General features: G+C 41.4%; 1 protein-coding gene across 1 annotated transcript; it reads right to left on the bottom strand.

The window, feature by feature from the left end:
* Positions 1 to 143: 143 nt before the first annotated feature.
* On the bottom strand, positions 144 to 24,834 carry elovl6 (ELOVL fatty acid elongase 6). The gene is made up of 4 exons (XM_020452820.2): positions 24,455 to 24,834; positions 4,589 to 4,720; positions 4,121 to 4,272; positions 144 to 1,818 (listed from the first exon to the last, which is right to left on the bottom strand). Exons 1-4 carry the CDS (start codon positions 24,535 to 24,537, stop codon positions 1,355 to 1,357), a joined length of 831 nt encoding a protein of 276 aa, XP_020308409.1. The 5' UTR covers positions 24,538 to 24,834; the 3' UTR covers positions 144 to 1,354.
* Between the last annotated feature and the right edge of the window lie 199 nt (positions 24,835 to 25,033).

The following is a 25,033-nucleotide window of genomic DNA, read 5'->3' as shown; positions in this document are numbered from 1 at the left end:
GCATGATTTCCCCTTGATTTGTACTCTTCACTTTTACTGACATACAACTAAACCACAATGACTAATTGATATGGAGTAAATGGTATATGTGATGCCAATGCCAAGACAGTTGTTGCTGAGATTAAAATAAGCAGACATGACACTGTAGGCATAATAACACTCTTTGTTTGCACTCTTGGTTCTTTAGCGACAATGATTTACATTGATACAGTGTGAATGCACAATAACATGACAGACACAATTAAAAGATACAGGTTACTTAAAGTTATAACATTGAATTTTGACAATTGCATGTTTGTTTTTTAAACATAAATATGTTTTAAATTCAATACACTTCGATGTCCACTGGTCTTGAGGCATTTTTCCGTACTGTTTCTTTCATTAAAGTCTTTGGAAATGTATAGCGTCTCGCTTTCAAATGTGGTCTGCGACTTTGTGAGGTCATTACTGGCAGGTGAACAGATCACTGTCAGACTCCGTTTCCCATCATGCCACACATTGAATCAGTGTGGTCACAAGATTCATTTTCTCCAATGGGCCTTCAGATCAGATGTTTGTATGTATAACTAAGCAACCTTCCCCTTTGATGCCTTTTGGCATTGTTTAAGCCCATATCTGACCTTTATCAAGATCTTTATCAAGATGATATGCATATAATATGAAAAAATTGAGGGAAACCTAAAAACCTGAGAAAATATTGTGTTGCAATGATGGGTACAGAAGTTACAGTGTCATTCGCTCCATCGGCACACAAAAGTCACACAAAAGTCACACAAAAGTCTACCTCTCACACACTCCCAGTGTCTAAAACGATTCAACAAAAAACAGAAAAGCAAAGGACAATGAAGAAATGACAAAAAACACCTAGATGGTTTCAATCGTACATTTAAGTCCCCGCATTCTTCATAAGTACCAATAGATTTCCTATTTATCAAGTAACACCTTTTCAAGTAGATGTACTTCCTTTATCAGGTAAAAAATTAACTGTCCCATTAATATGGAGAATCAAGTGGGAGCCAAAGAAACATCAGATAAAGGACACACTGACTGTTTATCGCCTTGGTAGGTAGTGCTTCCTTCCTCAGTGCAGCTCTCTTGAGATGGCACCTCCGTCAAAGTGAAGGATTTTACATCTGCGCGTTAGTAGTATGCTCAAGCACAAATAGACAGCAGTCCCACCTTTTGTTCCCTCGTGTTCTACCCCCCCTCCCCAACCTCCCTCTTTCATTCCTCCACCCATCCGTCAAATCATCCATCCATCCATTTGCCGATAATTCTCCCCATCTCCTCAGTCCTTAGTCCTCGCGTTTCGTGTCCATCAGTCTCCCTTCTATCTTTCCCTCTCAAAACGCGTCTACTGGGCCTTCCTGGCGGCTGCGGCAGCGGCTTCTGCTCTAGCTGCGGCGGCTTTCTTGGTCTTGTCAATGTAGGCCTCGTGGAAGAACTGGCAGAAGAGCACAAAGTAGCTGAGGTACATAAGCGAGGACCACACAATGTTCTGCACGTGAGACGGGCACTCCTGACCCTGCTGCATCCACGAGTACACCAGGTAGTTCACCACGCAGCCAACCAGCATCTGGGTGATCTGCGTGAGTGTGATGAACATGGCGAATTTCCTTGAGACCTTGAAGCCGGCCGCCCTCAGGGCGTAGTAAGAGTACATGACGGAGTGGACGAGGTAGTTCATGGTCATGAACCAGCCGCCGCCAGCCACCATGTCCTTGTAGGAGTACCAGGAGTAGAGCAGAACAGTGATGTGATGGTACCAGTGGAGGAAGATGAGCTTCTGCTTCCGCAGCACGATGAACAGGGTGTCACCTGCATGGTGGGTGTGGAGAGAGAGAGCAAGAGAGAGAGAGAATGTCAGTTACAAATGGAAAGGAACCAAAGCGCACACCTTTACAAAGTCATCAATTTCAGGTAACACTTATTTCTAGCATTAAGTGCTATTTAAGCGTCATCTTCTAATACCCTCATGTTCTTGGTAAATCAATGTTAAAAGATCATGATGGCAACATTTAGGAGCGATAAGACAAAGCAAGGACCCGAATAAATATTTTCAGTGCTCATGTTTAATCAAATTTAATCACAGATAAATGCACTGTGGGTTCTCAGCATTGTTATGCTGTAGGTGTCAACATACAATAACAATATGTGTGAACAGAGCATTTTCCAGGGTGTATCTGTTTTAAAGCAGAGCAGTCTCCAGGGCGTATCTGTTTAAAAGCAGAGCAGTCTCCAGGGCGTATCTGTTTTAAAGCAGAGCAGTCTCCAGGGTGTATCTGTTTTAAAGCAGAGCAGTCTCCAGGGTGTATCTGTTTTAAAGCAGAGCAGTCTCCAGGGTGTATCTGTTTAAAAGCAGAGCAGTCTCCAGGTTGTATCTGTTTTAAAGCAGAGCAGTCTCCAGGTTGTATCTGTTTTAAAGCAGAGCAGTCTCCAGGGTGTATCTGTTTTAAAGCAGAGCAGTCTCCAGGGTGTATCTGTTTTAAAGCAGAGCAGTCTCCAGGGTGTATCTGTTTAAAAGCAGAGCAGTCTCCAGGGTGTATCTGTTTTAAAGCAGAGCAGTCTCCAGGGTTTTTCTGTTTAAACGTTTGCAGTTGTAAATGAGAACTTGTTCTCAACTGGCCTACCTGGTTACATAAAGGTGAAATATATTTGTTTTGTTGTAAAGCAGAGCAGTCTCCAGGGTGTATCTGTTTAAAAGCTTTGGGAACATTTTTCAGCTTTGCTCTGTGAAATGGGGCCCACAGAGTACACTTACATCTGACGTCTCAGCTACAGGTTATACAGGAAAACCACCTAACATATAAATGCAATGCATTCAAGGTGACCTTACCTCTTATCATACCATACCTGACTAATTGGTGAATCCACTGCTCGACAGTGGAACACCACCAGAGAATTCAGTCTGTGTGTGAGAGTGTGTTTGTACAGCATCATTCTCTCTCTCAGTCTTTCTCTCTAACTCGCTCTCTCTCTATCTCTCTCTAAAATCTCTCTCTCTTTCTCTCTAACTCTCTCTCTCCCATATGTGACAGCGATCAGTGTCTAGGCCAGCAGGTCTGTACTCCACCCCCCAACAAGAGAGCCAGAGCCAGGCAAGGGGTAGGGGCTTCTATCCCCCTCCCTGGGCCCCTGAGAGGGGGCTCCTGCTCTGGGCATCGTACTCAGAACTGACAGGGTGTGGAGCCCCAGTGACGGCAGGACTGGGCAATAACAAAAGGGCCAAACAGGCAGAAAATGGATTCCCAGACACAAAAAGGCCAGACTCTGGGTACGAGGGAAAGGTCACTAAAACTAGGACCGGTTGGGGTGAGATGACACACATGTCTCTGAGGTCATTGGAGGACAGAAAAGACAGATTCATGCCTAAAGATCCGTGTGCCGATGCTTTCAGCCAACGGGAGCAGAGATATTTCATGGGTATTATCTCAACATACTATATGGCCAATGCCACAGTCTCATAAACATATTGATATATTATAGATAAGGATAGTAGTAGTAGCAGCAGTAGTAGTAGTAATAATAGTCGTAATAGTAGTAGTAGCAGTAGTAGCAGTAATAGTAGTAGTAATAATAGTCGTAATAGTAGTAGTAGCAGTAGTAGCAGTAATAGTAGTAGTAATAATAGTCGTAATAGTAGTAGTAGCAGTAGCAGTAGTAGCAGCAGTAGTAGTAGTAATAATAGTCGTAATAGTAGTAGTAGCAGTAGCAGTAGTAGCAGTAGTAGCTGTGTTAGTAGTAGTAGTAATAGTAGCAGTGTTAGTAGTAGTAGTAGTAGAAGTAGTAGCAGCAGTAGTCGTAGTAGTAGTAGCAGCAGTAGTAGTAGTAGCAGCAGTAGAAGCAGTAGTAGTAGCAGCAGCAGCAGCAGTTGCAGCAGCAGTAGTAGCAGTAGTAGCTGTGTTAGTAGTAGTAGTAGTAGCAGTGTTAATAGTAGTAGTTGCAGTAGTAGTAGTAGTAGTAGTAGTAGCAGCAGCAGTAGTAGTAGTAGTAGTAGTAGTAGTAGCAGCAGTAGCATTAGTAATAGTAGTAGCAGCAGCAGCAGTAGTAGCAGCAGCAGCAGTAGTAGTAGTAGTAGCATCAGCAGTAGCAGTAGTAGAAATAATAACAGTCAACTTACCCAATTCTGGTGCTTTACTGAGCACAAAGGCGTAGGCCCAAAACTTGCTGACAGGCCCATTGTAGAAGCTCTGATCACACACTGACTGCTTGAGCCCTTTAGTCATCAGAATGTATGTCATGTAGCTTCCAGTGCGAACAGCACCAAATATGCTGGACAAGAAAGAAAGAGAAAGAGAAGGAAAGAGAGAGAGAGAGAGAGAGAGAGAGAGAATGGTGTGAAGTGAAGCCCCAGGACTCTGGTATACAGTCAAGCCCCAGGACTCTGGTATAAAGTCTCTCTCCAGTCTCTCCTGCCACAGCAATATTTGTGCAGCATTGTTGTTTGAGTGTGTAATTCTGAAAAGTGGCAGCATGACTTCTTTATTCCAAACTATCCTGACTGTTCCTTTAAGAGGAACCTAAGGCCACAAGATGCTTACAGAATGTGCATTGACTGGACCAGTGTTGTAAATGTCTGCCCTCTTACCTGAACACTGCGAGGGTGAGGGACCATAACACCAGCGGTTTCCTCAGATTAAATTTCTCCCTCTGTTTCATTACATGGCGGCCGCCTAGAATGCAGGCAGCATAGAGGGCTGAGAAGAGGAAGGACTTCTTCCTGTAAAGGAAGGATGGAGTTTGGTGAACATAATCAGCACTTACAAGCGTAAAATAGTGTAAGAACAGATGGCCTAAAATATACAGTATAAAGTACACAGTATAACATATACAGCAGCGCAACATTAGATCACTTTTGGGGTAATACGAAAGCTTCTGACAAATTTTGATTTTGGAGCAGACTACTCCATTACTTCCACACTGATCACCAGCTGATACACCGCCTGGCCAGTTGAGCTACATACTGAAGTGCTCAGCATTATCACCTGAGGGGTTGGATGCTGAGAGGCCCAAAATAAAGTGACGTTTCAAAGTTTTTGTTTGGTCCCAGTGGGCTCAGAACGAGACTTGAGGTCTAATCAATCAAATTTAGGTGGCTGATGACGCAGCTTATGCAATACATTACTATATATAACAAAGTGATGTTAACTATAAACCAATAGGTACCCAGAATTTGGGCTCCCATATGTTAGAACCAAAACCCTAAACATAACTCCCCTTTTTCATTCTGCAACCTCAGCTTCATATGGTGACAATGGCACTATGTCTTGCTCTTTTCAGCTGACTAGGTGGGTCTACAAGAACTTAAAACCAGGAGGTGCTTTTTAAAAAAAACGTTGCTTCCCTGTGAAAAATGAAGAGGCAAAAAGAGAGCTTATTTAGGGTAATGATGATATATTGAGGAAGAAAATGTGGCTTGTCATTATGCTTGAGTTTTATAACTCTATGATAGCATAGACTTTGCCTCTCAGCCTCTGCCATTCCCTTTGGTCAGATTGGAGTTGTCTTTTCATTTGTCATCGCAATGCAGCAATATTACCTAAAATCCCATTCATACCTCTACCTACTTTGCACTGGCCATCCTTATAAAACTGTTTAAGACCTAATTCTCAGAAGCAATATAGGGCTAAGCAAGATCATGCCCCATTTCTTGTCAAGGCACTTCACCCCACATAACCCCTATCATCTTTCACTGAACCAGAGGTACCTAGCATATTGGAAGTAGGGAAGTTTACATTTGGGTACTATATCTGATTCTGGTTAGATCTACTGAAAAAAATATGCAACATGCAACAATATCAATGATTTAACTCAGTTACAGTTCATATAAGGAAATCAGTCAATTGAAATAAATAAATTAGGCCCTAATCTATGGATTTCACATGACTGGGCAGGGACGTAGCCCTGGGTTGGCCTGGGAGGGCATAGACCCAACCTCTGGGGAGCCAGGCCCACCCACTGGGGAGCCAGGCCCAGCCAATCAGAAAATGTTTTTCCCCACAAAAGAGCATTATTACAGACAGAAACACCGTTCAGTTTCATCATCTGTCCAGGTGGCTGGTCTCAGACAATCCCGCAGGTGAATAAGCCGGATGTGGAGGTCCTGGGCTGACGTGGTTACACGTGGTCTGCGTTTATGAGGCCGGTTGGATGTATTTCCAAATTCTCTAAAATGACATCGGAGGCGGCTTATGTTAGAGAAATTAACATTCAAATATTACGTAACAGCTCTGGTAGACATTCCTGTGGTCAGTATGGCAATTGCACGCTCCCTCAACACTTGAGACATCTGTGGCATTGTGTTGTGTGACAAAACTGCACATTTTAGCATGGCCTTTAATTGTCCCCAGCACAAGGTGTAATGATCATGCTGTTTAATCAGCTTCTTGATATGCCACACCTTTGAGGTAGATGGATTATCTTGGCAAAGGAGAAATGCTAATATGGACGTAACAAAATTTGTGCACAGAATTTGCGAGAAATAAGCTTTTTGTGGGTATGGAAAATTTCTGGGATATTTTATTTCAGCTCATGAGACATGTGACCAACACTTTACATGTTGCGTTTATATTTTTGCTCAGAATATTTTCCTTGAAGAAACGGAAGAAATGTTCAAAAAAGGGTCTGCAAACAAAGGAAATCTAACATTATAGAAAAGTAATATATCCTAACTTCCTATAGTGAAACTCACTAGCTTGTGTTTACCAGAACTAACATTTCTGAACAACCTCACCAAGAACAATATCCTGAAAGAACATTACTGTTGTTGACAACGAGTATCCCCTTTGTGCAAAATGCAAATAATCAAACAGCTAGTGTGTTTGCTTGCAGGCTTGATAACTGATTGAACAAAGGACAAAGCAGTGCAGTGAAAATCCAAAGAAGCTGCTGTCACACAATGATAGCACAGTTCAGAGCGCAGAATGACATCTTTGTTCCAAAGAAAATAAACAAGGGTGAAGAATGGAGAGTCAGAGTAAGCACCTTATAGTGAGGCAGAGCGAATTCCAGACGAGCAACAAGCCCACATTCCTCAGACAGTCTTCACAGCCAAAAAGGTTAAAGGCCACAATGATAAACAGATTCCTCAGAACAGTACAGTTAAAGCTTCAGAGATGTAGATACTAGGAAGTAGAGGACCAAGTACCCTGTTCACACCATCGAACCCAAACCAAACCAAACTGTGCTGGTTGTGATCTTTTCACGCGGTCCTATTCAGCACAGTTCCCAGCAACTATGGTGAATGCTCAACCAGGTCAGCACAGTAAAACTTGGTTTTGTTCAGCTTGGTTCGTCTCAGTAGTGTGTAAAGCCCTACAGAGTACAGTCTGAATGAGGTACAATAACATGGACCAAAACCCACTAAGGTCAGAGAAAACCTGGGGCATGGTCAAAGTTGACAAATGGGTTCGAGGGCTGTCTCTCTCCTTGCTCAATTGGGCCAGCTGTAGCTAAGCAATGCCTCCAGGAATGGGAATTAATTTGAGACGTCAGTGTGAATTCACATCATGCCTCTGTGCCTCATAGTACCTGCATGTGGCAAGAGCATTCACGTCGGAGCTTCGGATAGGGGCTGAAAGTGTCTCTTGCTGCCTCTCTATACATAGGTCTAGAGGTCAGAGGTCATCACCTAGATGCTGATCTATGGTCAGTTTTGCACATTAAAGATAGACTGCCTTTAAAAAGCAATGAAACCCTTTGAAAACGGCCTATGTGGCATCAATATGAGTCAGAAACAGTTATTCTAGTGTCGAAACAGAAAAACAAACGAGCGAATCGACCAGTTCAGTGGCTCTTTAATAGTTAAGGTCATGATTGGCGGAGTATAAATTAATCCTAGATCTGTGCCTCTAAGCGACTTTTAAAAGAGAAGCTCTGCCAGGGAGGGTTATAGTCAGAGATATGCAATCGTCTCTGAATGACAGCATCAGGGATGGTGGACTAATCCAAGAGATTCATCTTCACCTGAAACAAGATTTATACACAGCACTTCAATCAACTCCAAGACATTAGACTCTTGGCACTGGACTAATTTCTTCACATCTGATTTATTTGTTCTTTACTCCCATCCAACAATAATGAACCACAAAGCGACCTGAGACAGGATATATTTAGATGAAAACTCAGTTTGGAGTCAGAAACCCCAGCACTGAGTGTCTGCTAAAATGTAAATGCAATACTATTTGGAAAACCCTAACAGGAAACTCTACACTATGAATGCTGTTCCTGACTAATGACGATGGCACAATGTATCAGTGGATGGAGTACTACTGTTGCAAGTACAGTAGAGGAATCAGAAGAGAATTCTCACACTCTGCACGTTCTGAAACCTTACTTTATTCTTCCAGCTGAGATTTGTTCAAAATACCTTTTACAATTCAACTCAGCTTCAAAGGCAGTTTAAAGCACAGCCTAACAGTGATTCCAAATGAATAATAACTGTGAAAATAGTAAACGTCACATACAGCAAAGGTCGAACATTGAGTGGGGACATATTTGGGACATATTTACTGACATTTTCCTATGCTTTAAAATGGAGTTGTGTCTCTTTTTCTTCATTATTATATTGTACCTCTCACATCCCTGAGAGCTATCCAACAGAGCTGCAGACTGCTCCATTTTGCCAGTCCTCATCAGCATTTGTGGAGAGCAAGCCACCTCCCATGCATTCCCTTATCACTGAGTGAGACTTGTTGGGCGGTGGCCGAGTCTGTACCAGAGCCTTTGCTGGAGCTAAGCAAACATTAGGGGCTGATCTAATGCTTTCTGATAGAGCGAGCAAAGCAGTGGCGGCCTTCCGGGGGATCCCATTCCCTCCTATGTCTGCACAATGTATCAGGTCATCCTGCCAAACAGAGCTAGCTAGTGGCTTGAACTATAAATATTATATTTAATATGGAGGTCACAGAACTAATGACTGAGCCTGGTTATAATCATAATGTAGGATTGCACAATATTGTACCTGTGTGCATTTACTTTTGGAATAATATGTCCCCTGGTTTAGGGCTTGTTTGAAAAATCATTGCAAAAGGTATCTCGCTCTGTAAATATTTAACAGTGTAAGTGGCCTATTTCAGAGAGAGATTAGATAGGGAATGTGTGGACAGATCTCTAAACAAATCTTACCTGAAGGCATAACTCACACCTGATCATGAAATTGGACCATGGCAGGAACTATTTGACTCAACTTTTCTAATGCAAAAGGAGTCTTTCAATATCGATGGCTAGATCTGCATGCACCTTCTAATGGTTGGGCTAACCTAGTGTTAGCAGTTCACAATAACTAGGCTAGTCACACTTGTGGCCCTTTCCCTTCCCCTAGCTGTTTTGGTCAAAGCTGCTGGCTAACCTGATGTGTAACTTGGATCTGTATTAGCTGGAGCAGGAGATTTCACCCCTTACGTAACACTGACTATAAGGATGAGTGTGTGTGTGTTCGGTCTGAGAGCTGCTTTCACAGTAAAGCAACTCAGTTCAGGGTGAATGGCCTTGTCCTTTGGCTTGTTTTAGTTGTTTGTAGGTTGCACAGTAGCAGTGGAATCAGTTGTGGCGTCAAGGCATACCCTTGAAGTACACCAAACTGTTCTGTAACAAAGTGCTACATAAGGCCAAGATATAAATAGGCCCTGGATATAACAGATTAGACAGTCCGGTAAGAACCACCCTGATGCCCGATGTCCACCAGATGCATATGCGTTTTGTTTTGCTGGATGTCTATCCTGCATTTTCCGTGTTTGATGCACACGTGCTTCTCTTTTCAACTCACGGTAAAGCAACGCACGAGTTGAAAATATTGAACACATGCGGTATACAGAACTCACCGCCGCCTAGTACGGCACCCCCAATGTAGAGCTGCAGACGGCTCCATTGACAATTAATGACTTCCGCCGGGAATGCAAAAAGTTTGATGCATCTGGTGGCCTTGAGGCGGGAGTCGAATTCAGTGGTGAACAGAGAACTATAAATCTAGAACTGGACATACAGCAAGAAACATAATTGTTACATCATACAAAGCCTAACACAAAAAAGTGTTACCTCTGGCGCTAGTGTTATGATACAGTTTAAAACATTTACGCCAGTGTATTCAATGGGAAGAATGAGTTTGATAATGATACATTCAAATGTGCACTGTTAGTTACACTGCCTATTTCAGTTGAGCTGATAATAACTGTACAACTAGGCAAATTATTTTGTTTGGCTCTGGCAGATAATCGTTTCAGCTTGTTAAGGGATTAAAGTGTAATGGTGAGTGGCTGGTTTATTTATAGTAGGAAGAGAATGAAAGCTTTAGAAGGTTTGAATGAGACTTATTGCATTTTGCCAAGTGTAGATCATTAGCGAATAAAAAGATGCAAGGTGAGCAGTGCAAATTAGATGTATATTTGACCTCATGGCCACTTGAGCAAATGCAAAAACACATTTCATTTGATACACTGGCAGGTTGAAAATGAATATCTGCCTCTGCAAAAGCTGTTTGATGAAATACAATGGAATGACTGCTCTTTCCTCTGTCTGCATCCTGACTCTCAGCTGACACTTTGACAAGATGGCAAAGTCACCCCACATCTCCCTCACTGTATCCTCCATCCAGATGTACTGCTGGGTGACAACATCAAGCCAGAGGTAGGCTCTGGGTCGATGCAGTCAGCAGCAATCACCATCATCGCATCCTATCCTTCTGGGAAAAGCAGCATGTAAAACATCCCTCCCAGTAGTCGTTACCATAACTCATTGGGGACCAGCTAGCTGGCCTAACCTTTGTCAGAAAGTCACAATTCAGTCATTGAAACCCTCAGTGGACTTCCAAGCAATCGGACACCATCCTCTTGGGCGACTGCATGTCATTGTAGGATCAGTTGTTTCATGCAATTCTGAAGGAAGAGCTGTAGACCTCTACTCTATTAGCTACTGAGGGGAGAGTAAGGTTCCTTAGGAAGTTGGAATGTGATGGCAAGATAATACTGGGTATTGTCCAAAGACTAACCCTAGGAACTGCTGTAGGTCTGAAACAATTGGATGGATAAGCAATGTGCGTTGCAGTTCTTGACAGAAACCGGTGCGCCTGGTACCTACTTCCATACCCGGTTCAAAGGCACTTAAATATTTGACTGAATACACTACACAACCTGAGCAACCATCACTGAGTCTGAGCAATGGTGAATTTTGTGGGGGGATTGACTGGGGATGACTCAGCAGGTAAATGGAATATATGTGTACTTCAGTGTCAGGCAGCCACAGTGTGTCGGACACTGCCAGCTGTACTGTAAGTAGACAACATTATGGACTGATCTGTGTGTTGTTTGGTCACTTGCTGGCACAGAGCCATACACTCATACTTATACTCTTGCTTACACAAGCACACACATGCACACACACAAGGGCATACACACAGGGGCCTACACACACACAGGGGCCAAGGCCGTAACTACATATGAGGACACCGAGGACCGGACCTCTGTAATTTCTTCTAATTTAATTTTTTTTAAATAATACAAATATATATTTTGTACACAATCATAAAAAATATATAGATCAACATCTAAATATTGCTCCCAGCGTCAATCAGCTCAGAACGCTTATATTCTTGATCTGACTAAGTTCGAGTTGCGCCTGCCTCTTTGCGAATGAGTGGATAGTGGTGTGTTTGTTATGTTCGCGTGCTTCCCCTTGATTTATCTTTAGCAGCACATTCACCACTCTCTCAAATGGCTAACTCCACCCTCTCGTGGCACAGGCCGAGGGCCATAGACATGAAATTAACTACCCTAGCACGGAGTCGGTTCAAGCAAGCAAGCAGAGAAGTTTCTGACAGTGTATTTGCGAGATGCCGGACAAAATGCAATTTTAAAACCGTCCTGCGCCTCCGCCCGTGTCTATAGACATCCTCCAAACAAACAAAAACCGTCTCTCGGAGAACAAGTGCACAACTGGTAAATAGTCGCTTATAGATGTGTCAGTCAGTCAGGTGGCTAGCTTCCGGCAGAAACTTATATTGCAGTAACGTTGAAGGGCTCCGGCTATGTATTAGCCAGCTAGGATGAAGTAAGAAGCTAACATTAAACGGAGTCTACCTCAACAGGAGTAAAAAAAGAGGCTACTAAGTTCTCATAATACCTGTCGAGGCTGAGGCAGGCTGCAATGCATTCAGGAGGAAGCAGAGGAGACATAGAGCGAGAGGAAGCAAGTAGAGAGAGAGAGAGAGGTTATTACAGTGGTTCCCAAACTTGGGGTCAGGGCCCCATGTACTAATCTGCAGGGGCAGTATTGAGTAGCTTGGATGAAAGGTGCCCAGAGTAAACCGCCTGCTCCTCAGTCCCAGTTGCTAATATATGCATATTCTTATTAGCATTGGATAGAAAACACTCGGAAGTTTCTAAAACGGTTTGAATGGCAGGCAAAAACCTGAGAAGAAATCCAAACAGGAAGTGGAAAATCTGACATTGGTCGATTTTCAACCCAGCCCCTATTGAATACACAGTGGGATATGGATCAAGTTGCACTTCCTAGGGCTTCCACTATATGTCCACCGTCTTTAGAAACTTGAATGAGTCTTCTACTGTGTGGAGCCGGATGGAAGCTGTTTGAGTCAGTTGTCTGGCAGAGAGCCAGGTCCTGGTCACGTGAATTCTCCGGTTGGAACGTTATAAGATTTATGATAACAACATCCTAAAGATTGATTATATTGATTCTACAAGTTTCTTCGACCTGTAATATAACTTTTTGAAGTTTTTGTCCGACGTTCGGATGGACCTGCACGAGCGTTTTGATTATTGCATGGTTTGTTTTTTTGAAATTTGACACAGCGGTTGCATTAAGGAGAGGTATATCTCTTTCCATGTCTAAGAATTGTATTTTCATCAACATATATAATGAGTATTTCTGTAAAATGATGTGGCTCTCTGCAATATCACCAGATGTTTTTGGAACTAGTGAACGTAACATGCCAATGTATACTGAGATTTTTTTAAATATGAACTTTATCAAACAAAACATACATGTATTGTGTAACATGACGTTCTATGAGTGTCATCTGATGAAGATCATCAAAGGTTAGTTATTCTTATAAACTCTATTTGTGCGTTTTGACAGAAAGACAAGCATGACAGAAAGACAAGAGGCAGCTGAAATTTTGCGGGTGGGGAGAGAGCGAGTGAGGGTGGAGTAGGAGGCTTGAAGCACTGGGCATCTTGTTATGACATGCATCATTTGAATTAGGCCCACAGCATTATACCTACGGAGGAGCGGCTTCTATGGAGGAACTTTGAATGTCTTTCAACTTAAGAGTTGACTTAACGTTGGACCAGAGATAGCTAGCTAACAAACAAGCTTGTGTGGTCAGAGCAGCACCTAAATTAAAAACCCGTCTTACATTTTTGTAGTCAATAAATCCAATGTCAACTGTGATAACTATGTATCCCTAACCAGTAGCAGTGCATGGTTAAAATCACGGGGGGAGGCAAGCCAAAAAAAAAGCCATATTAGAATCTGTGTTGTGATAATTGTGTTGTTTGCTCTATAACCTGTTAGTTCATATGCCTTGCCACTGTGATATATGGGACGAAGGCTGAGACAATAAGAAGACACCGTGGCAGAACAAATTAAACCACACCTTTGTTCACAATACTGGAGAGCAACCACTGTCCAGTGAAGTCTGCAAAGCATATTGCATGTAACAAACAGTTACATGACCTATAGCATGGGCAAGCAAGCTAATGTATCCGACATTTTCGGACCACTAAATAGCTTTTAAAATAGAACCACGGAGAGAGCAAGTCGCAAAGAAAACAGGAGCTGCCTCCACTATTCCAGCACCATTTCCACATTTCAACATCATCAAATCACCTATGCTTAGTCTAATACAGTGACAACTAAAATATACCAAAAACTATTTAGTCCAATCAACATAAGCGAACTATGATGTGTCTGTCCATTGTTCTGATTTGTGTCCCTGCGTGTGTGTGTGTGTGTGTGTGTGTGTGTGTGTGTGTGTGTGTGTGTGTGTGTGTGTGTGTGTGTGTGTGTGTGTGTGTGTGTGTGTGTGTGTGTGTGTGTGTGTGTGTGTGTGTGTGTGTGTGTGTGTGTGTGTGTGTGTGTGTGTGTGTGTGTGCGTTCGTGCAAATAGAAAAAAACATGTTGTCTCACCCTACAGGTAGAGAAACGCCAATGCCATCCTTCTCTCTTTTGTGTTGCTTAAAAGGTCTATGGCTGTCATACAGTACACATTTTTATTTTTTGTTGTCCTAGGCTACCTGGATAAAATGCGTTAGCTAGTTACATATTGAAAGGCTGGTCATGGCTCACATCAACACCATTATCCCAGAAACCCTAGACCCACTCCAATTCGCATACCACCCCAACAGATCCACGGATGACACAATCTCTATTGCACTCCACACTGCCCTTTCCCACCTGGACAATAGGAACACCTATGTGAGAATGCTGTTCATTGACTACAGCTCAGTATTCAACACCATAGTGCCCTCAAAGCTCATCACTAAGCTAAGGACCCTGGGATTAAACACCTCCCACTGCAACTAGATCCTGGACTTCCTGACGGACCGCCCCCAGGTGGTAAGGGTAGGCAACAACACAACATGGGAGCCCCTTAGGGGTGAGTGGTTAGGCCCTCCTGTACTCCCTGTTCACCCACGACTGTGTGGCCAAGCATGACTTAAACACCAACATTAAGCTTGCAGACAACACAACAGTGGTAGGCCTGATCACCGACAACGATGAGACCTGGCAGTGTGGTGCCAGGACAACAACCTCTCCCTCAACGTGATCAAAACAAAGGAGATGATTGTGGACTAAAGGAAAAGGAGGGCCGAGCACGCCCCCATTTTCATCGCCGGGTCTGTGTTGGAGCAGGTTTAGAGCTGTCCACATCAACAACAAACTATCATGGTCCAAACACACCAAGACAGTTGTGAAGCAGACAGGACAATGCCTATTTCTCCTCAGGAGACTGAAAAGATTTGGCATGGGTCCTCAGATCTTCAAAAAGTTCTACAGCTGCACCATCGAGAGCATCCTGACTGGTGGCATCAGAGGAAGGCCTTAAAAATTGCCAAAGACTCATGCCACCCAAATCATAGACTGTTCTCTCTGCCACCGCACGGCAAGCGGTACCGTAGAGCCAAGTCTAGGTCCAAATGGCTTCTTAACAGTTTCTACCCCAAGACATAAGAATGCTAATCAAATGGCTACTTGGACTATTTGCATTGACCCCCCTCCTATTTATTCATTTCTTACGCTGCTGCGACTCGCTGCAAATTATTGATAGCATAGTCACTTTACCCCTACCTATACGTACAGTTGAAGTCGTACGTTTACATACACCTTAGCCAACTACATTTAAACTCAGTTTTTCACAATTCCTGACATTTAATCAGAGTAAAAATTCCCTGTCTTAGATCAGTAAGGATCACCACTTTATTTTAAGAATGTGAAATGTCAGAATAATAGTAGAGAATTATTTATTTCAGCTTTTATTTATTTCATCACATTCCCAGTGGGTCAGACATTTACATACACTCAATTAGTATTTGGTCGCATTGCCTTTAAATTGTTTAACTTTGGTCAAACGTTTTGGGTAGCCTTCCACAAGCTTCCCACAATAAGTTGGGCGAATTTTGGCCCATTCCTCCTGACAGAGCTGGTGTAGCTGAGTCAGGTTTGTAGGCCTCCTTGCTCGCACACGCTTTTTCAGTTCTGCCCACACATTTTCTATATGATTGAGGTCAGAGCTTTGTGATGGCCACTCCAATACCTTGACTTTGTTGTCCTTAAGCCATTTTGCCACAACTTTGGAAGTATGCTTGGGTCATTGTCCATTTGGAAGACCCAAGCTTTAACTTCCTGACTGATATCTTGAGATGTTGCTTCAATATATCCACATCAATTTCCTCCCTCATGATGCCATCTATTTTGTGAAGTGAACAAGTCCCTCCTGCAGCAAAGCACCCCCACAACATGATGCTGCCACCCGCGTGCCTCATGGTTGGGATGGTGTTCTTCGGCTTGCAAGCCTCCCCCTTTTTCCTCCAAACATAACGATTGTCATTATGGCCAAACAGTTCTATTTTTGTTTCATCAGACCAGAGGACATGATTTGCACTTTTCACACCAAAGTACGTCCATCTCTAGGAGACAGAACGTGTCTCCTTCCTGAGCGGTATGACGGCTGCGTGGTCCCATGGTGTTTATACATGCGTACTATTGCTTGTACAGATGAATGTGGTACCTTCAGGTGTTTGGAAATTTATCCCAAGGATGAACCAGACTTGTGGAGGTCTACAATTTGTTTTCTGAGGTTTTGGCTGATTTATTTTGATTTTCCCATGATGTCAATCAAAGAGGCACTGAGTTTGAAGGTAGGCCTTGAAATACATCCACAGGTACACCTCCAATTGATTCAAATGATGTCAATTAGCCTATCAGAAGCTTCTAAAGCCATGACATAATTTTCTGGAATTTTCCAAGCTGTATATAGGCACAGTCAACTTAGTCTATGTAAACTTCTGATCCACTGGAATTGTCACAGAAATAATCTGTCTGTAAACAATTGCTGGAAAAATTACTTGTGTCATGCACAAAGTAGATGTCCTAACCAACTTGCCAAAACTATAGTTTGTTAACAAAAACTAATTTTAATGACTCCAACCTAAGTGTATGTAAACTTCTGACTTCAACTGTAGATATTACTTCAATTACCTTGACTAACCTGACGAACCTGTACCCCCGCACATTAGCTCGGTAACGGTACCCCCTGTATATAGCCTCGTTATTGTTACTTTATGTTTTTACTTTTGTTTATTTAGTAAATATTTTCTTAACTCTTATTTTTCTTAAAACTGCATTGTTGGTTAAGGGCTGGTAAGTAAGATTTTCACTGTAAGGTCTACACTTGTTGTATTAGGCATATGTGATAAATTAAATGTAATTTGATTGACTGTTTTATGTGTGCCAGGACAATTCACAGTTGAGCTCACTAATTTAAGCTCAATACTGATTGGCTATTATTTTATTAAAAAAATGATCAAGGGAGGCCAAATGCTCACTGGCTTCCCTTGCAAATAATGCAACAATGTCATACACTTTTTGACCAGACAGCATCAGATAGATGGCCTACACATACAGAGACCGAGGGGAGCTATTTCGCTCACTCAGATGCTTTCTCTGGTGAGATACATTCAGCCTCTTGCAAATTGAAGACAAATTATGAAACACAGAGACACGAAATATAAATTATGATATGTTTTTTTCTATTCCATTTTTTAGGGAAGCCTGGCTTCCTTTGACAGCCATGAGTACACACCACTGTCCCTAACTATAATTGAAAAAGTTAATCCATTCTTCTATAATAAAAAAATCTCTCTCCCTATCTTCTGAATCACGCTTGTAACATCAGTAGGCTACTGCTATGCTTTTGAAGGGGAAAGGCAGGTTGCCTAGACACACACACACTGGCAAAGATTTTCAACTGGCAGGAAGACACTGGAAGAAGTTCCTGATTGACAGAGAGAGGGCTTTGCATAGGCACTTTTTTTCATATTTTGTGGGACTGGGAAAAAAATGCCCAGAACTAAAATAATGTTATTAACGGGTTTAAAATAATGGTTCTGTTCCAGAACAGTATACTGTAGATCACTTTCATTCCCGGTTCTGATTCTGTTCCTTTAAAAATGGTGTTATTTTTCAGTTTTCGGTCCTGTTACCTGAACCAGTTCCAACCTCTAGAAGAAGGTGATCTGGTGCTATAGGGTTTGAGCCCGGAGGGAATGTGATTGTTAATAACGCTATGCTGAGCAAAAACAGTCCCTTGGTTTTTTTTTCTCTCACTGGGCAATGTCTCATCAGGTTTATACTTAAGACCACACAGAGAACAAACAGCGTCCTCTATATAAACGTAAAAATATCGAGACATTTGAATGTACAATTATTTTCAGTTATAGCCACATTGTGCATTCTATTGCCACTGAACGGTGATCTCAAAGTGATCTTGTGAATGAATCTGTTTAATGTCAAACCATCATCAAAATGTCACAGTGCCACTTTGTTGACTAACTCCAAAAGAACAAGTGTCTGTTGCCAAAATGCTGTATGTGCCCAGGACTGAGATTCTTTGTTTGTTTCAACATCGTTTGTCAATGTAAGTCAAAGTAAACTGTTGTTTTAAGGTTGAAATTTTAACCACAGAATTACGCCATCATGGTAACCAAATTTCAACATAGACAATACGTAAAATGTGTACCTTCATTAAAACAACATCAGATCATTTTATCCACTATCAGAAAAAAAACTATAGGCTGGGCAACACCTACTGTCGAATTCATCTATCTACAGCTACCATTTGGTCACTCATCCAGGGTTTTAACCAAGCCCTGTCCTGCTTAGTTATGATATTTGTCACTATTACAATGTGCTATTATAAGAATGTTTGTTGAGAGATCTCCTCTTAAAAACTAAATAGATTCACTGTTGTTATCCAAGTCATTCCAAAGGGTAGGTTTATCAGAGCAAATGAAATGGGACAATACTTCATCACTCATATATCATAAATGATACTATTTTAGGTCATCAACAGCTATTGTTCCAATTCAACCCAGAATTCAACTAAAATAGACAATACAATAGGTCTAGAGATTTAAGCTCTGGTTGGCTTCAAACCTCAAAATGTGGCCATGAATGTGTAACTCATTTTAAGGTTGAATGTTACTTACTGTTATTTACTGTATAACATTGATACGTTGGATTCACATTTCCGCCTCAATCAAAAATCTAAGTTAAAGAATCGGACTAAATCAAATCAAATTTGATTTAAAGTGCATTTAACTTCTGATTTGATCCTATTCTTTAACTTTGATTGTTGGTAGAGATGGAGACGTGAATCCAACATATCAATTATTAATTTGTAGAAAAACTGGAATTAAAGACAGACTAAGTCAGTGGCACAGATGGAACTATCCAAGCAGAAAATAAATCCCCTTTAAAATGATGATATTTGGTTGTGTTGACAACCAAACATAATTCAATATTACTTTTGAAATCACTTCTGAAATACAATAAATACAATAAATAGCCCATTAACTTGTCCACAAGTTAAAGGAATACTTTGGGACTTTGACAATGAGGGCCTTTATCTACTTCCCCAGAGTCAGATGAACTAGTGGATATATTTTTTGTCTCTAGCATCCTAGTAAATATCCACAGACTTCCTAATGCTAGTTAGCATTGATGCGCAAAACTACCTCTAACCTCCTTCATAATGGACACAGACATACAAATGGTATCCTTTAGTTCATCTGACTCTGGGGAAGTATATAGAGTGCCTTCGGGAAAGTATTCTGACCCCTTCCCCTTTTCTACGTTTTGTTATGTTACAGCTTTATTCTAAAATGGATTAAATAAAACATTGACATCAATCTAGCACGATACCCCATAATGACGAAGCTAAAACAGGTTTTCGAAATGTTTGCAAATGTATTAAACATTAAAAACAGAAACACCTTATTTACATAAGTATTCAGACCCTTTGCTATGAGACTTGAAATTGAGCTCAGGTGCATCCTGTTTCTATTGATCATCCTTGGAGTGTTTTTACAACTTGATTGGAGTCCACCTGTGGTAAATTCAATTGATTGGACATGATTTGGAAAGGCACAGAACCTTCCAGGAGAACAACCATCTCAGTAGCACTCCACCAATCAGGCTTTTATGTTAGCGTGGCCAGACGGAAGCCACTCCTCAGTAAAAGGCAAATGACAGATCGCTTGGAGTTTGCCAAAAGGCACCTAAAGAACTCTCAGATAATGAGAAACAAGATTCTCTGGTCTGATGAAACCAAGATTGAACTCTTTGGCCTGAATAGCCAAGTGTCACATCTGGAGGAAACCTGCCACCATTTCTACGTTGAAGCATGGAGGTGGCAGCATCCTGCTGTGGGGATGTTTTTCAGCGGCAGGGACTGGGAGACTAGTCAGGATCCAGGGAAAGATGAACGGAGCAAAGTACAGAGAGATCCTTGATGAAAACCTGCTCCAGAGTGTTCAGACTGGGTGGAATGTTCACCTTCCAGCAGGACAACGACCTTAAGTTTCAGAATGTCCTTGAGTGGCCCAGCCAGAGCCTGGACTTGAATGTGATCGAACATTACTGGAGAAACCTGAAAATAGCTGTGCAGTGACGCTCCCCATCCAACCTGACAGAGCTTGAGAGGATCTGCAGATAAGAATGGAAGAAAATCCCCAAATACAGGTGTGTCAAGCTTGTAAGTCATACCCAAGAATCAATCAAATGTATTTATAAAGCCCTGTTTACATCAGCCGATGTCACAAGGTGCTGTACAGAAACCCAGCCTAAAACCCCAAACAGCAAGCAATGCAGATGTAGAAGAAGACTCAAATCTGTAATTGCTGCCAAAGATGCTTCAACAAAGTACTGAGTAAAGGGTCTGAATACTTACATAAATGTGATATTTCAGTTTTATATTTTTTATAAATTTGAAAAAAAATCTAAATCCCTGTTTTTGCTTTGTCATTATGGGGAATTGCGTGTAGATTGATGAGGGAAAAAACAATTCAATCAATTTTAAAATAAGGCTGTAATGTAACAAAATGTGGAAAAAGTCAAGGGGTCTGAATACTTTCCGAATGCACTGTAAATGGCCTCATTACCAAAATTCAAAAGAATCCCTTTAACAAATGATATGTTGAGTGGAAAAATATATGGCAGCTAGACTGTATGGTCTTCAGAGATAGATGGGAGGGGTTGAGCTTAGCTGACGGGTGGGACTAAAAACAAACAAAATATAACTAATGTAAAATATACTGTCCGTGAAATGTGTGTAGTATGTATAAGCTGGAAGTAAAAGCATAAGTATTGTTGTCCCATTAGTTTACTCCAATTAGGGGAGGGGTGGTCGGGTTAGGGGAAAATAATAAAGAAGGAAAATATATATATTTTTTAAATGTACAGTACCAGTCAAAAATTTGGACACACCAACTCTTTCAAGGGTTTTTCTTCATTTTTACTATTTTCCACATTGTAGAATAATAATGAAGACATCAAAACTATGCATAACACATATGGAATGATGTAGTAACCAGAAAAGTGTTAAACCAATCCAATTATATTTATAATTATAAGCCACAATCTATTTACAACCCCCCCCCCCCCCCCCCCCCCCCCCCACACACACACACACACACACACATAAAAACAAAATAGAAGAAAATAGATTATAACTCAACCACAAATACAAGTTAAAGAATGGGATGAAGCCAGTGGCTCAGATGGAACTATGCAAGCAGTAGATACATCTCCTTTAAATGTTGATATTTGGGTGCATTGTCAACAAATACAATTAAACACTACTTTTGTAATAGAGAAAATAGCCTTAAATTAAAGTAACATTCAACCTTAAAATGAGAAACACATCCATGGCCACATTGAGGTTACTGTAACTATAAAGGTATTCTTATGTAATCATATAAAGTGTGCATGTTCAAGATAGTGTGCATAGGTTGTCGCAGGTCTGTGAAAATCTTCACAATTGCTGTAATGATCTGTGCAGAATCTTGAACGCTATTGATCACTTGCACCATGTACTTTTAATGTAATCTCAACTGCAACACAGGTCATGTGGTTGTGCTATTAGATGAACAGTGATATCACAATTTGTTGTGTAAATAAACAAAATATCTGAAATTGTATTCCCATTTGAGTGATTGTAATCTCATTGATCAACATCGCAACCAAATATTACCCAATTATCCACCTTGAAATGACATGGTGTGCCCAGTGGGAGATTTTATAAATTCACTGAGTTTCAACCAAAAACATTTGTCCTGAGGGGGAGGGTATTTGCAGGAGCTAATGGCAAGTGAGGGTAGTTTAATTAGCAATTATGTGAGGGTAGCTATATGCTGTTTTTCAAGTTAAGCACACTGCACACTGCCCCCTGAAGCCGAAGCAGTGATTTGAAGATCAGATGCCATTTCCAGACATGCTGAGTCAACCATGACATTTTTCTCCCATTTGGATTGAACACCCCAATAGCAAAGAGCAAGCCTTGTTATAACAACGAGGCAAGGTTTGCGTAAGCTTGATTCTTTGCAGTCATTCCCAAAAGAGCTTATCATCTGTCCTCACTTTCCCCAGGGGTTTTGTCCTCGCTGGACTAAGGTGCACTTCCTCTGAGTTTGTTAGTACTGGCAGCTACAGAGGCCGTCCCTGCAACTATTTCATCACACAGTAGTCAATAGACTGCAGCAGCCTACCATTAAAACGTTCCTCTATTTCCCATTGGTATTTGGTAGGCCTCAACATACAGTAGCCCATTCAAGAAATGTGATGAGAGAGAGAGGGAGGTCACCTGCATAGTGAGAACACATGCTTCAATTACAATGCTGTAGAGTTTGAAATGTTGTTTTGATTAGTACATGCATCAGAAAGTGCCATTATGGTATTTTGTTTCATTGAATAGGGCCCCAACGGTTAAAGGCAGTTGAAATGTGCCAGACAATCACTCATGAAGCAATGCATTGTTATTGTATCTGTACGGCAGAGAAAGAAACAGGTTGGTTAGCATTCAATTATGATTTTTCACTTTAGGAGTTTAGGCTGAAGGGCTGCACCTATTTATAACTAAGTTGACTACTCTATAACATATCTCTCAAAACATGCAACATGTTCATACACCTATTGTGTAATGTCAATTTGGGTGAATATGACTAACCACTCATGAATTTGTGCAGTGGTTATTTCCTCTCAGAACCATGCAGTATGGTCTTGTCAGAGAAGACATCCCTGCTGCAGTGCAAACGCTGCCCAGAAGAGTGGGCACAGATCATGAGCTGCGATGTGATTGGCTAGCACTCTGTCAGCAGACATCATAAGATAATTTCTATTGGTCCGTTGGTAGCACCAACTTATGGGCAGCTCCTGCACAATTTTTCCACACGCTTGATTCTGAAAAGGAACACATTGGACTTCTGTAAATGGTTCCTTTTTAAAGAATGTTTAATTGCAACATAAATGTTTCTACTATTACAAATTAACACACTTCTTTTTGCTATTTCCTAGTTCTTGTAGCCTACCAATAAACCAGCATGTGGCATTAGTGTAGGCTGCTGTTTCATTACAAATGAGATGTTTACCTGTCTATTGAAGGTTTTTCAACAGGTATAAATACTTTAATCATTATTTAAGTCAGATAATAACCAATGCCTAAGTGGTCACCTCCCATAGGCTATTACAATGGTAAACACAGGAGACTAATTAGACACTGATGGTCATGGATAACAGTCAATTATAAAAATGATTTTAAAAAACATAATGGTGATTTATTTCCTAGACACTTACAGGTATTAGTAGGGTGTGATTTCAGATGGAGCATAACCTGAGCATAACCTGATTATGGCCGTGCTCATCACCTGCATCATCCGGCATCAATAGGCATTACCAAGACAAGTTTTGTTCGTTTTCCATTTATTCAGTCATATATAATGATCTTACCCTGTCTTTGGTGAGCATATGTCTATGTTAAGGGTTTGGCCAGAACATGAACATATAGCCTATCCAGGCAGTGATGTTATTTTGAGTGTTTGCCTATAATTTGGTCATCTTTTCTTTAGGAATGTGTTTGTAATGGTTAGCACCTTAGATTTATAGGCTAGGAAGGTTAGAGCCACAGGCACTGGTGGCTTTGTGTCAATGAATGAACATGTTTGTTTAGTTATTCTGTCTGTTTGGCCAGAGAAACGAGACTACAGACTCCAAACCGGTATTGTGCGTATTGTAGGTCTAAATGTAATCAGTTTTTGGAGCGCAAAGGACTTGACAAAATAGTATGCTGATAAACGAAAGGTCTACCTCTTTCAACTCTCGGCATGTGGGATTTATTTCATTCATAGCGTACCGGTTGTAATACAGGGCTATTGGGCAGCGGTAAATGTAAGAGGACGGAATTATCTGGTCAGCAGACAGATAACAGTAGCGCCGCATCACCTTGAATACCTGGAATCTGATGCCTAAAAATAAACATTCTACATACGCAAATCACTGAAAGTCACATCAGAAGGCAAGGAAATTGTAACGAGATGTAGCCTAATAATAGAGTGATAGGTTCAGTTGGTAGGCTATTCACCAATGGGCACTTTCTTGATTCATTGTAACTAATTCACAGCCAGGCCTGCATTTGTTGTGAATAGGGTAGGCTACTGTCTGTGTGCGGATGATCCTCTAGCTGCTTTATGAGAAAGATGTTATTATAGGAAAGCCTAAGCAGACCACAACATAAGCTATTTGCAAGCTTAACGTTAGCAGCATCCAGAATATGCTATTCTTATTCATTCATTTCCTGTTTCTATTAATACGAGTATGAGGAAATTGTGTCACATATACACAAACAATCCTCCCCACATCAATATGATATTTCATAGACTATATCTACCAGTTTTCTTGCATCCATCGTATGGCTTCGTCCTCGTTGAACTGTCTCTCAAATTCGTACTCTTGTAGCGCCAACACCGACATGTTCACTGTGCGCTTTCCTGTAAACGGATACAAAGTTATATTCTGATTAGGTGTTATATTTAACTGGTTTCCTCTTTATCTCTCTATCTCATCTACACTCCTTGTCTTGCATCGCTCTTGCCACTGCCAAAAACTATCAAACTGAACGCGAACGTCCGACTATATGACAGCTCGATCCGGCATAGGCCCTCTCCACCAAGGAGGTGGATTCACGGTCCTAAAGCCTGAGGGTGCCGAGTTTATTTTGCAAGTAGATTGTCACTGTGATGCCTCGTTCATGTTAACCATAGGAACCCCGTTAAATTGCGCAGGATGTCATTCATTTAAATGGGGACGTCCACAACAAAGTGGAATCGCAACGCCCCCGTGCGGTTGAAGGCTCTGCTGGGAGAAGGACGGCACACACTTACATTTTTCAAAATTTTGCACGATCTTCAGTCCAGCCAGAGTCCGTGGAAGAACAGGAAGTGACCAACCACAGAAAAATATGAAAATG

The sequence above is a fragment of the Oncorhynchus kisutch genome, linkage group LG19 (assembly GCF_002021735.2).
Source record: "Oncorhynchus kisutch isolate 150728-3 linkage group LG19, Okis_V2, whole genome shotgun sequence".
Classification (NCBI taxonomy): Eukaryota; Metazoa; Chordata; class Actinopteri; order Salmoniformes; family Salmonidae; genus Oncorhynchus; species Oncorhynchus kisutch.
This window is presented reverse-complemented; position numbering and strand designations above follow the sequence as displayed.

Excerpts from the sequence above, each read along its gene's own strand:
- elovl6 (XM_020452820.2), bottom strand. The coding sequence starts at position 24,537 with ATGTCGGTGTTGGCGCTACAAGAGTACGAATTTGAGAGACAGTTCAAC. Across the intron at positions 4,721-24,454 it reads CGATGGATGCAAGAAAACTG|GAAGAAGTCCTTCCTCTTCT; the intron begins GTAGATATAGTC and ends CTTCCTTTACAG. Across the intron at positions 1,819-4,120 it reads CAGTAAAGCACCAGAATTGG|GTGACACCCTGTTCATCGTG; the intron begins GTAAGTTGACTG and ends CCCACCATGCAG.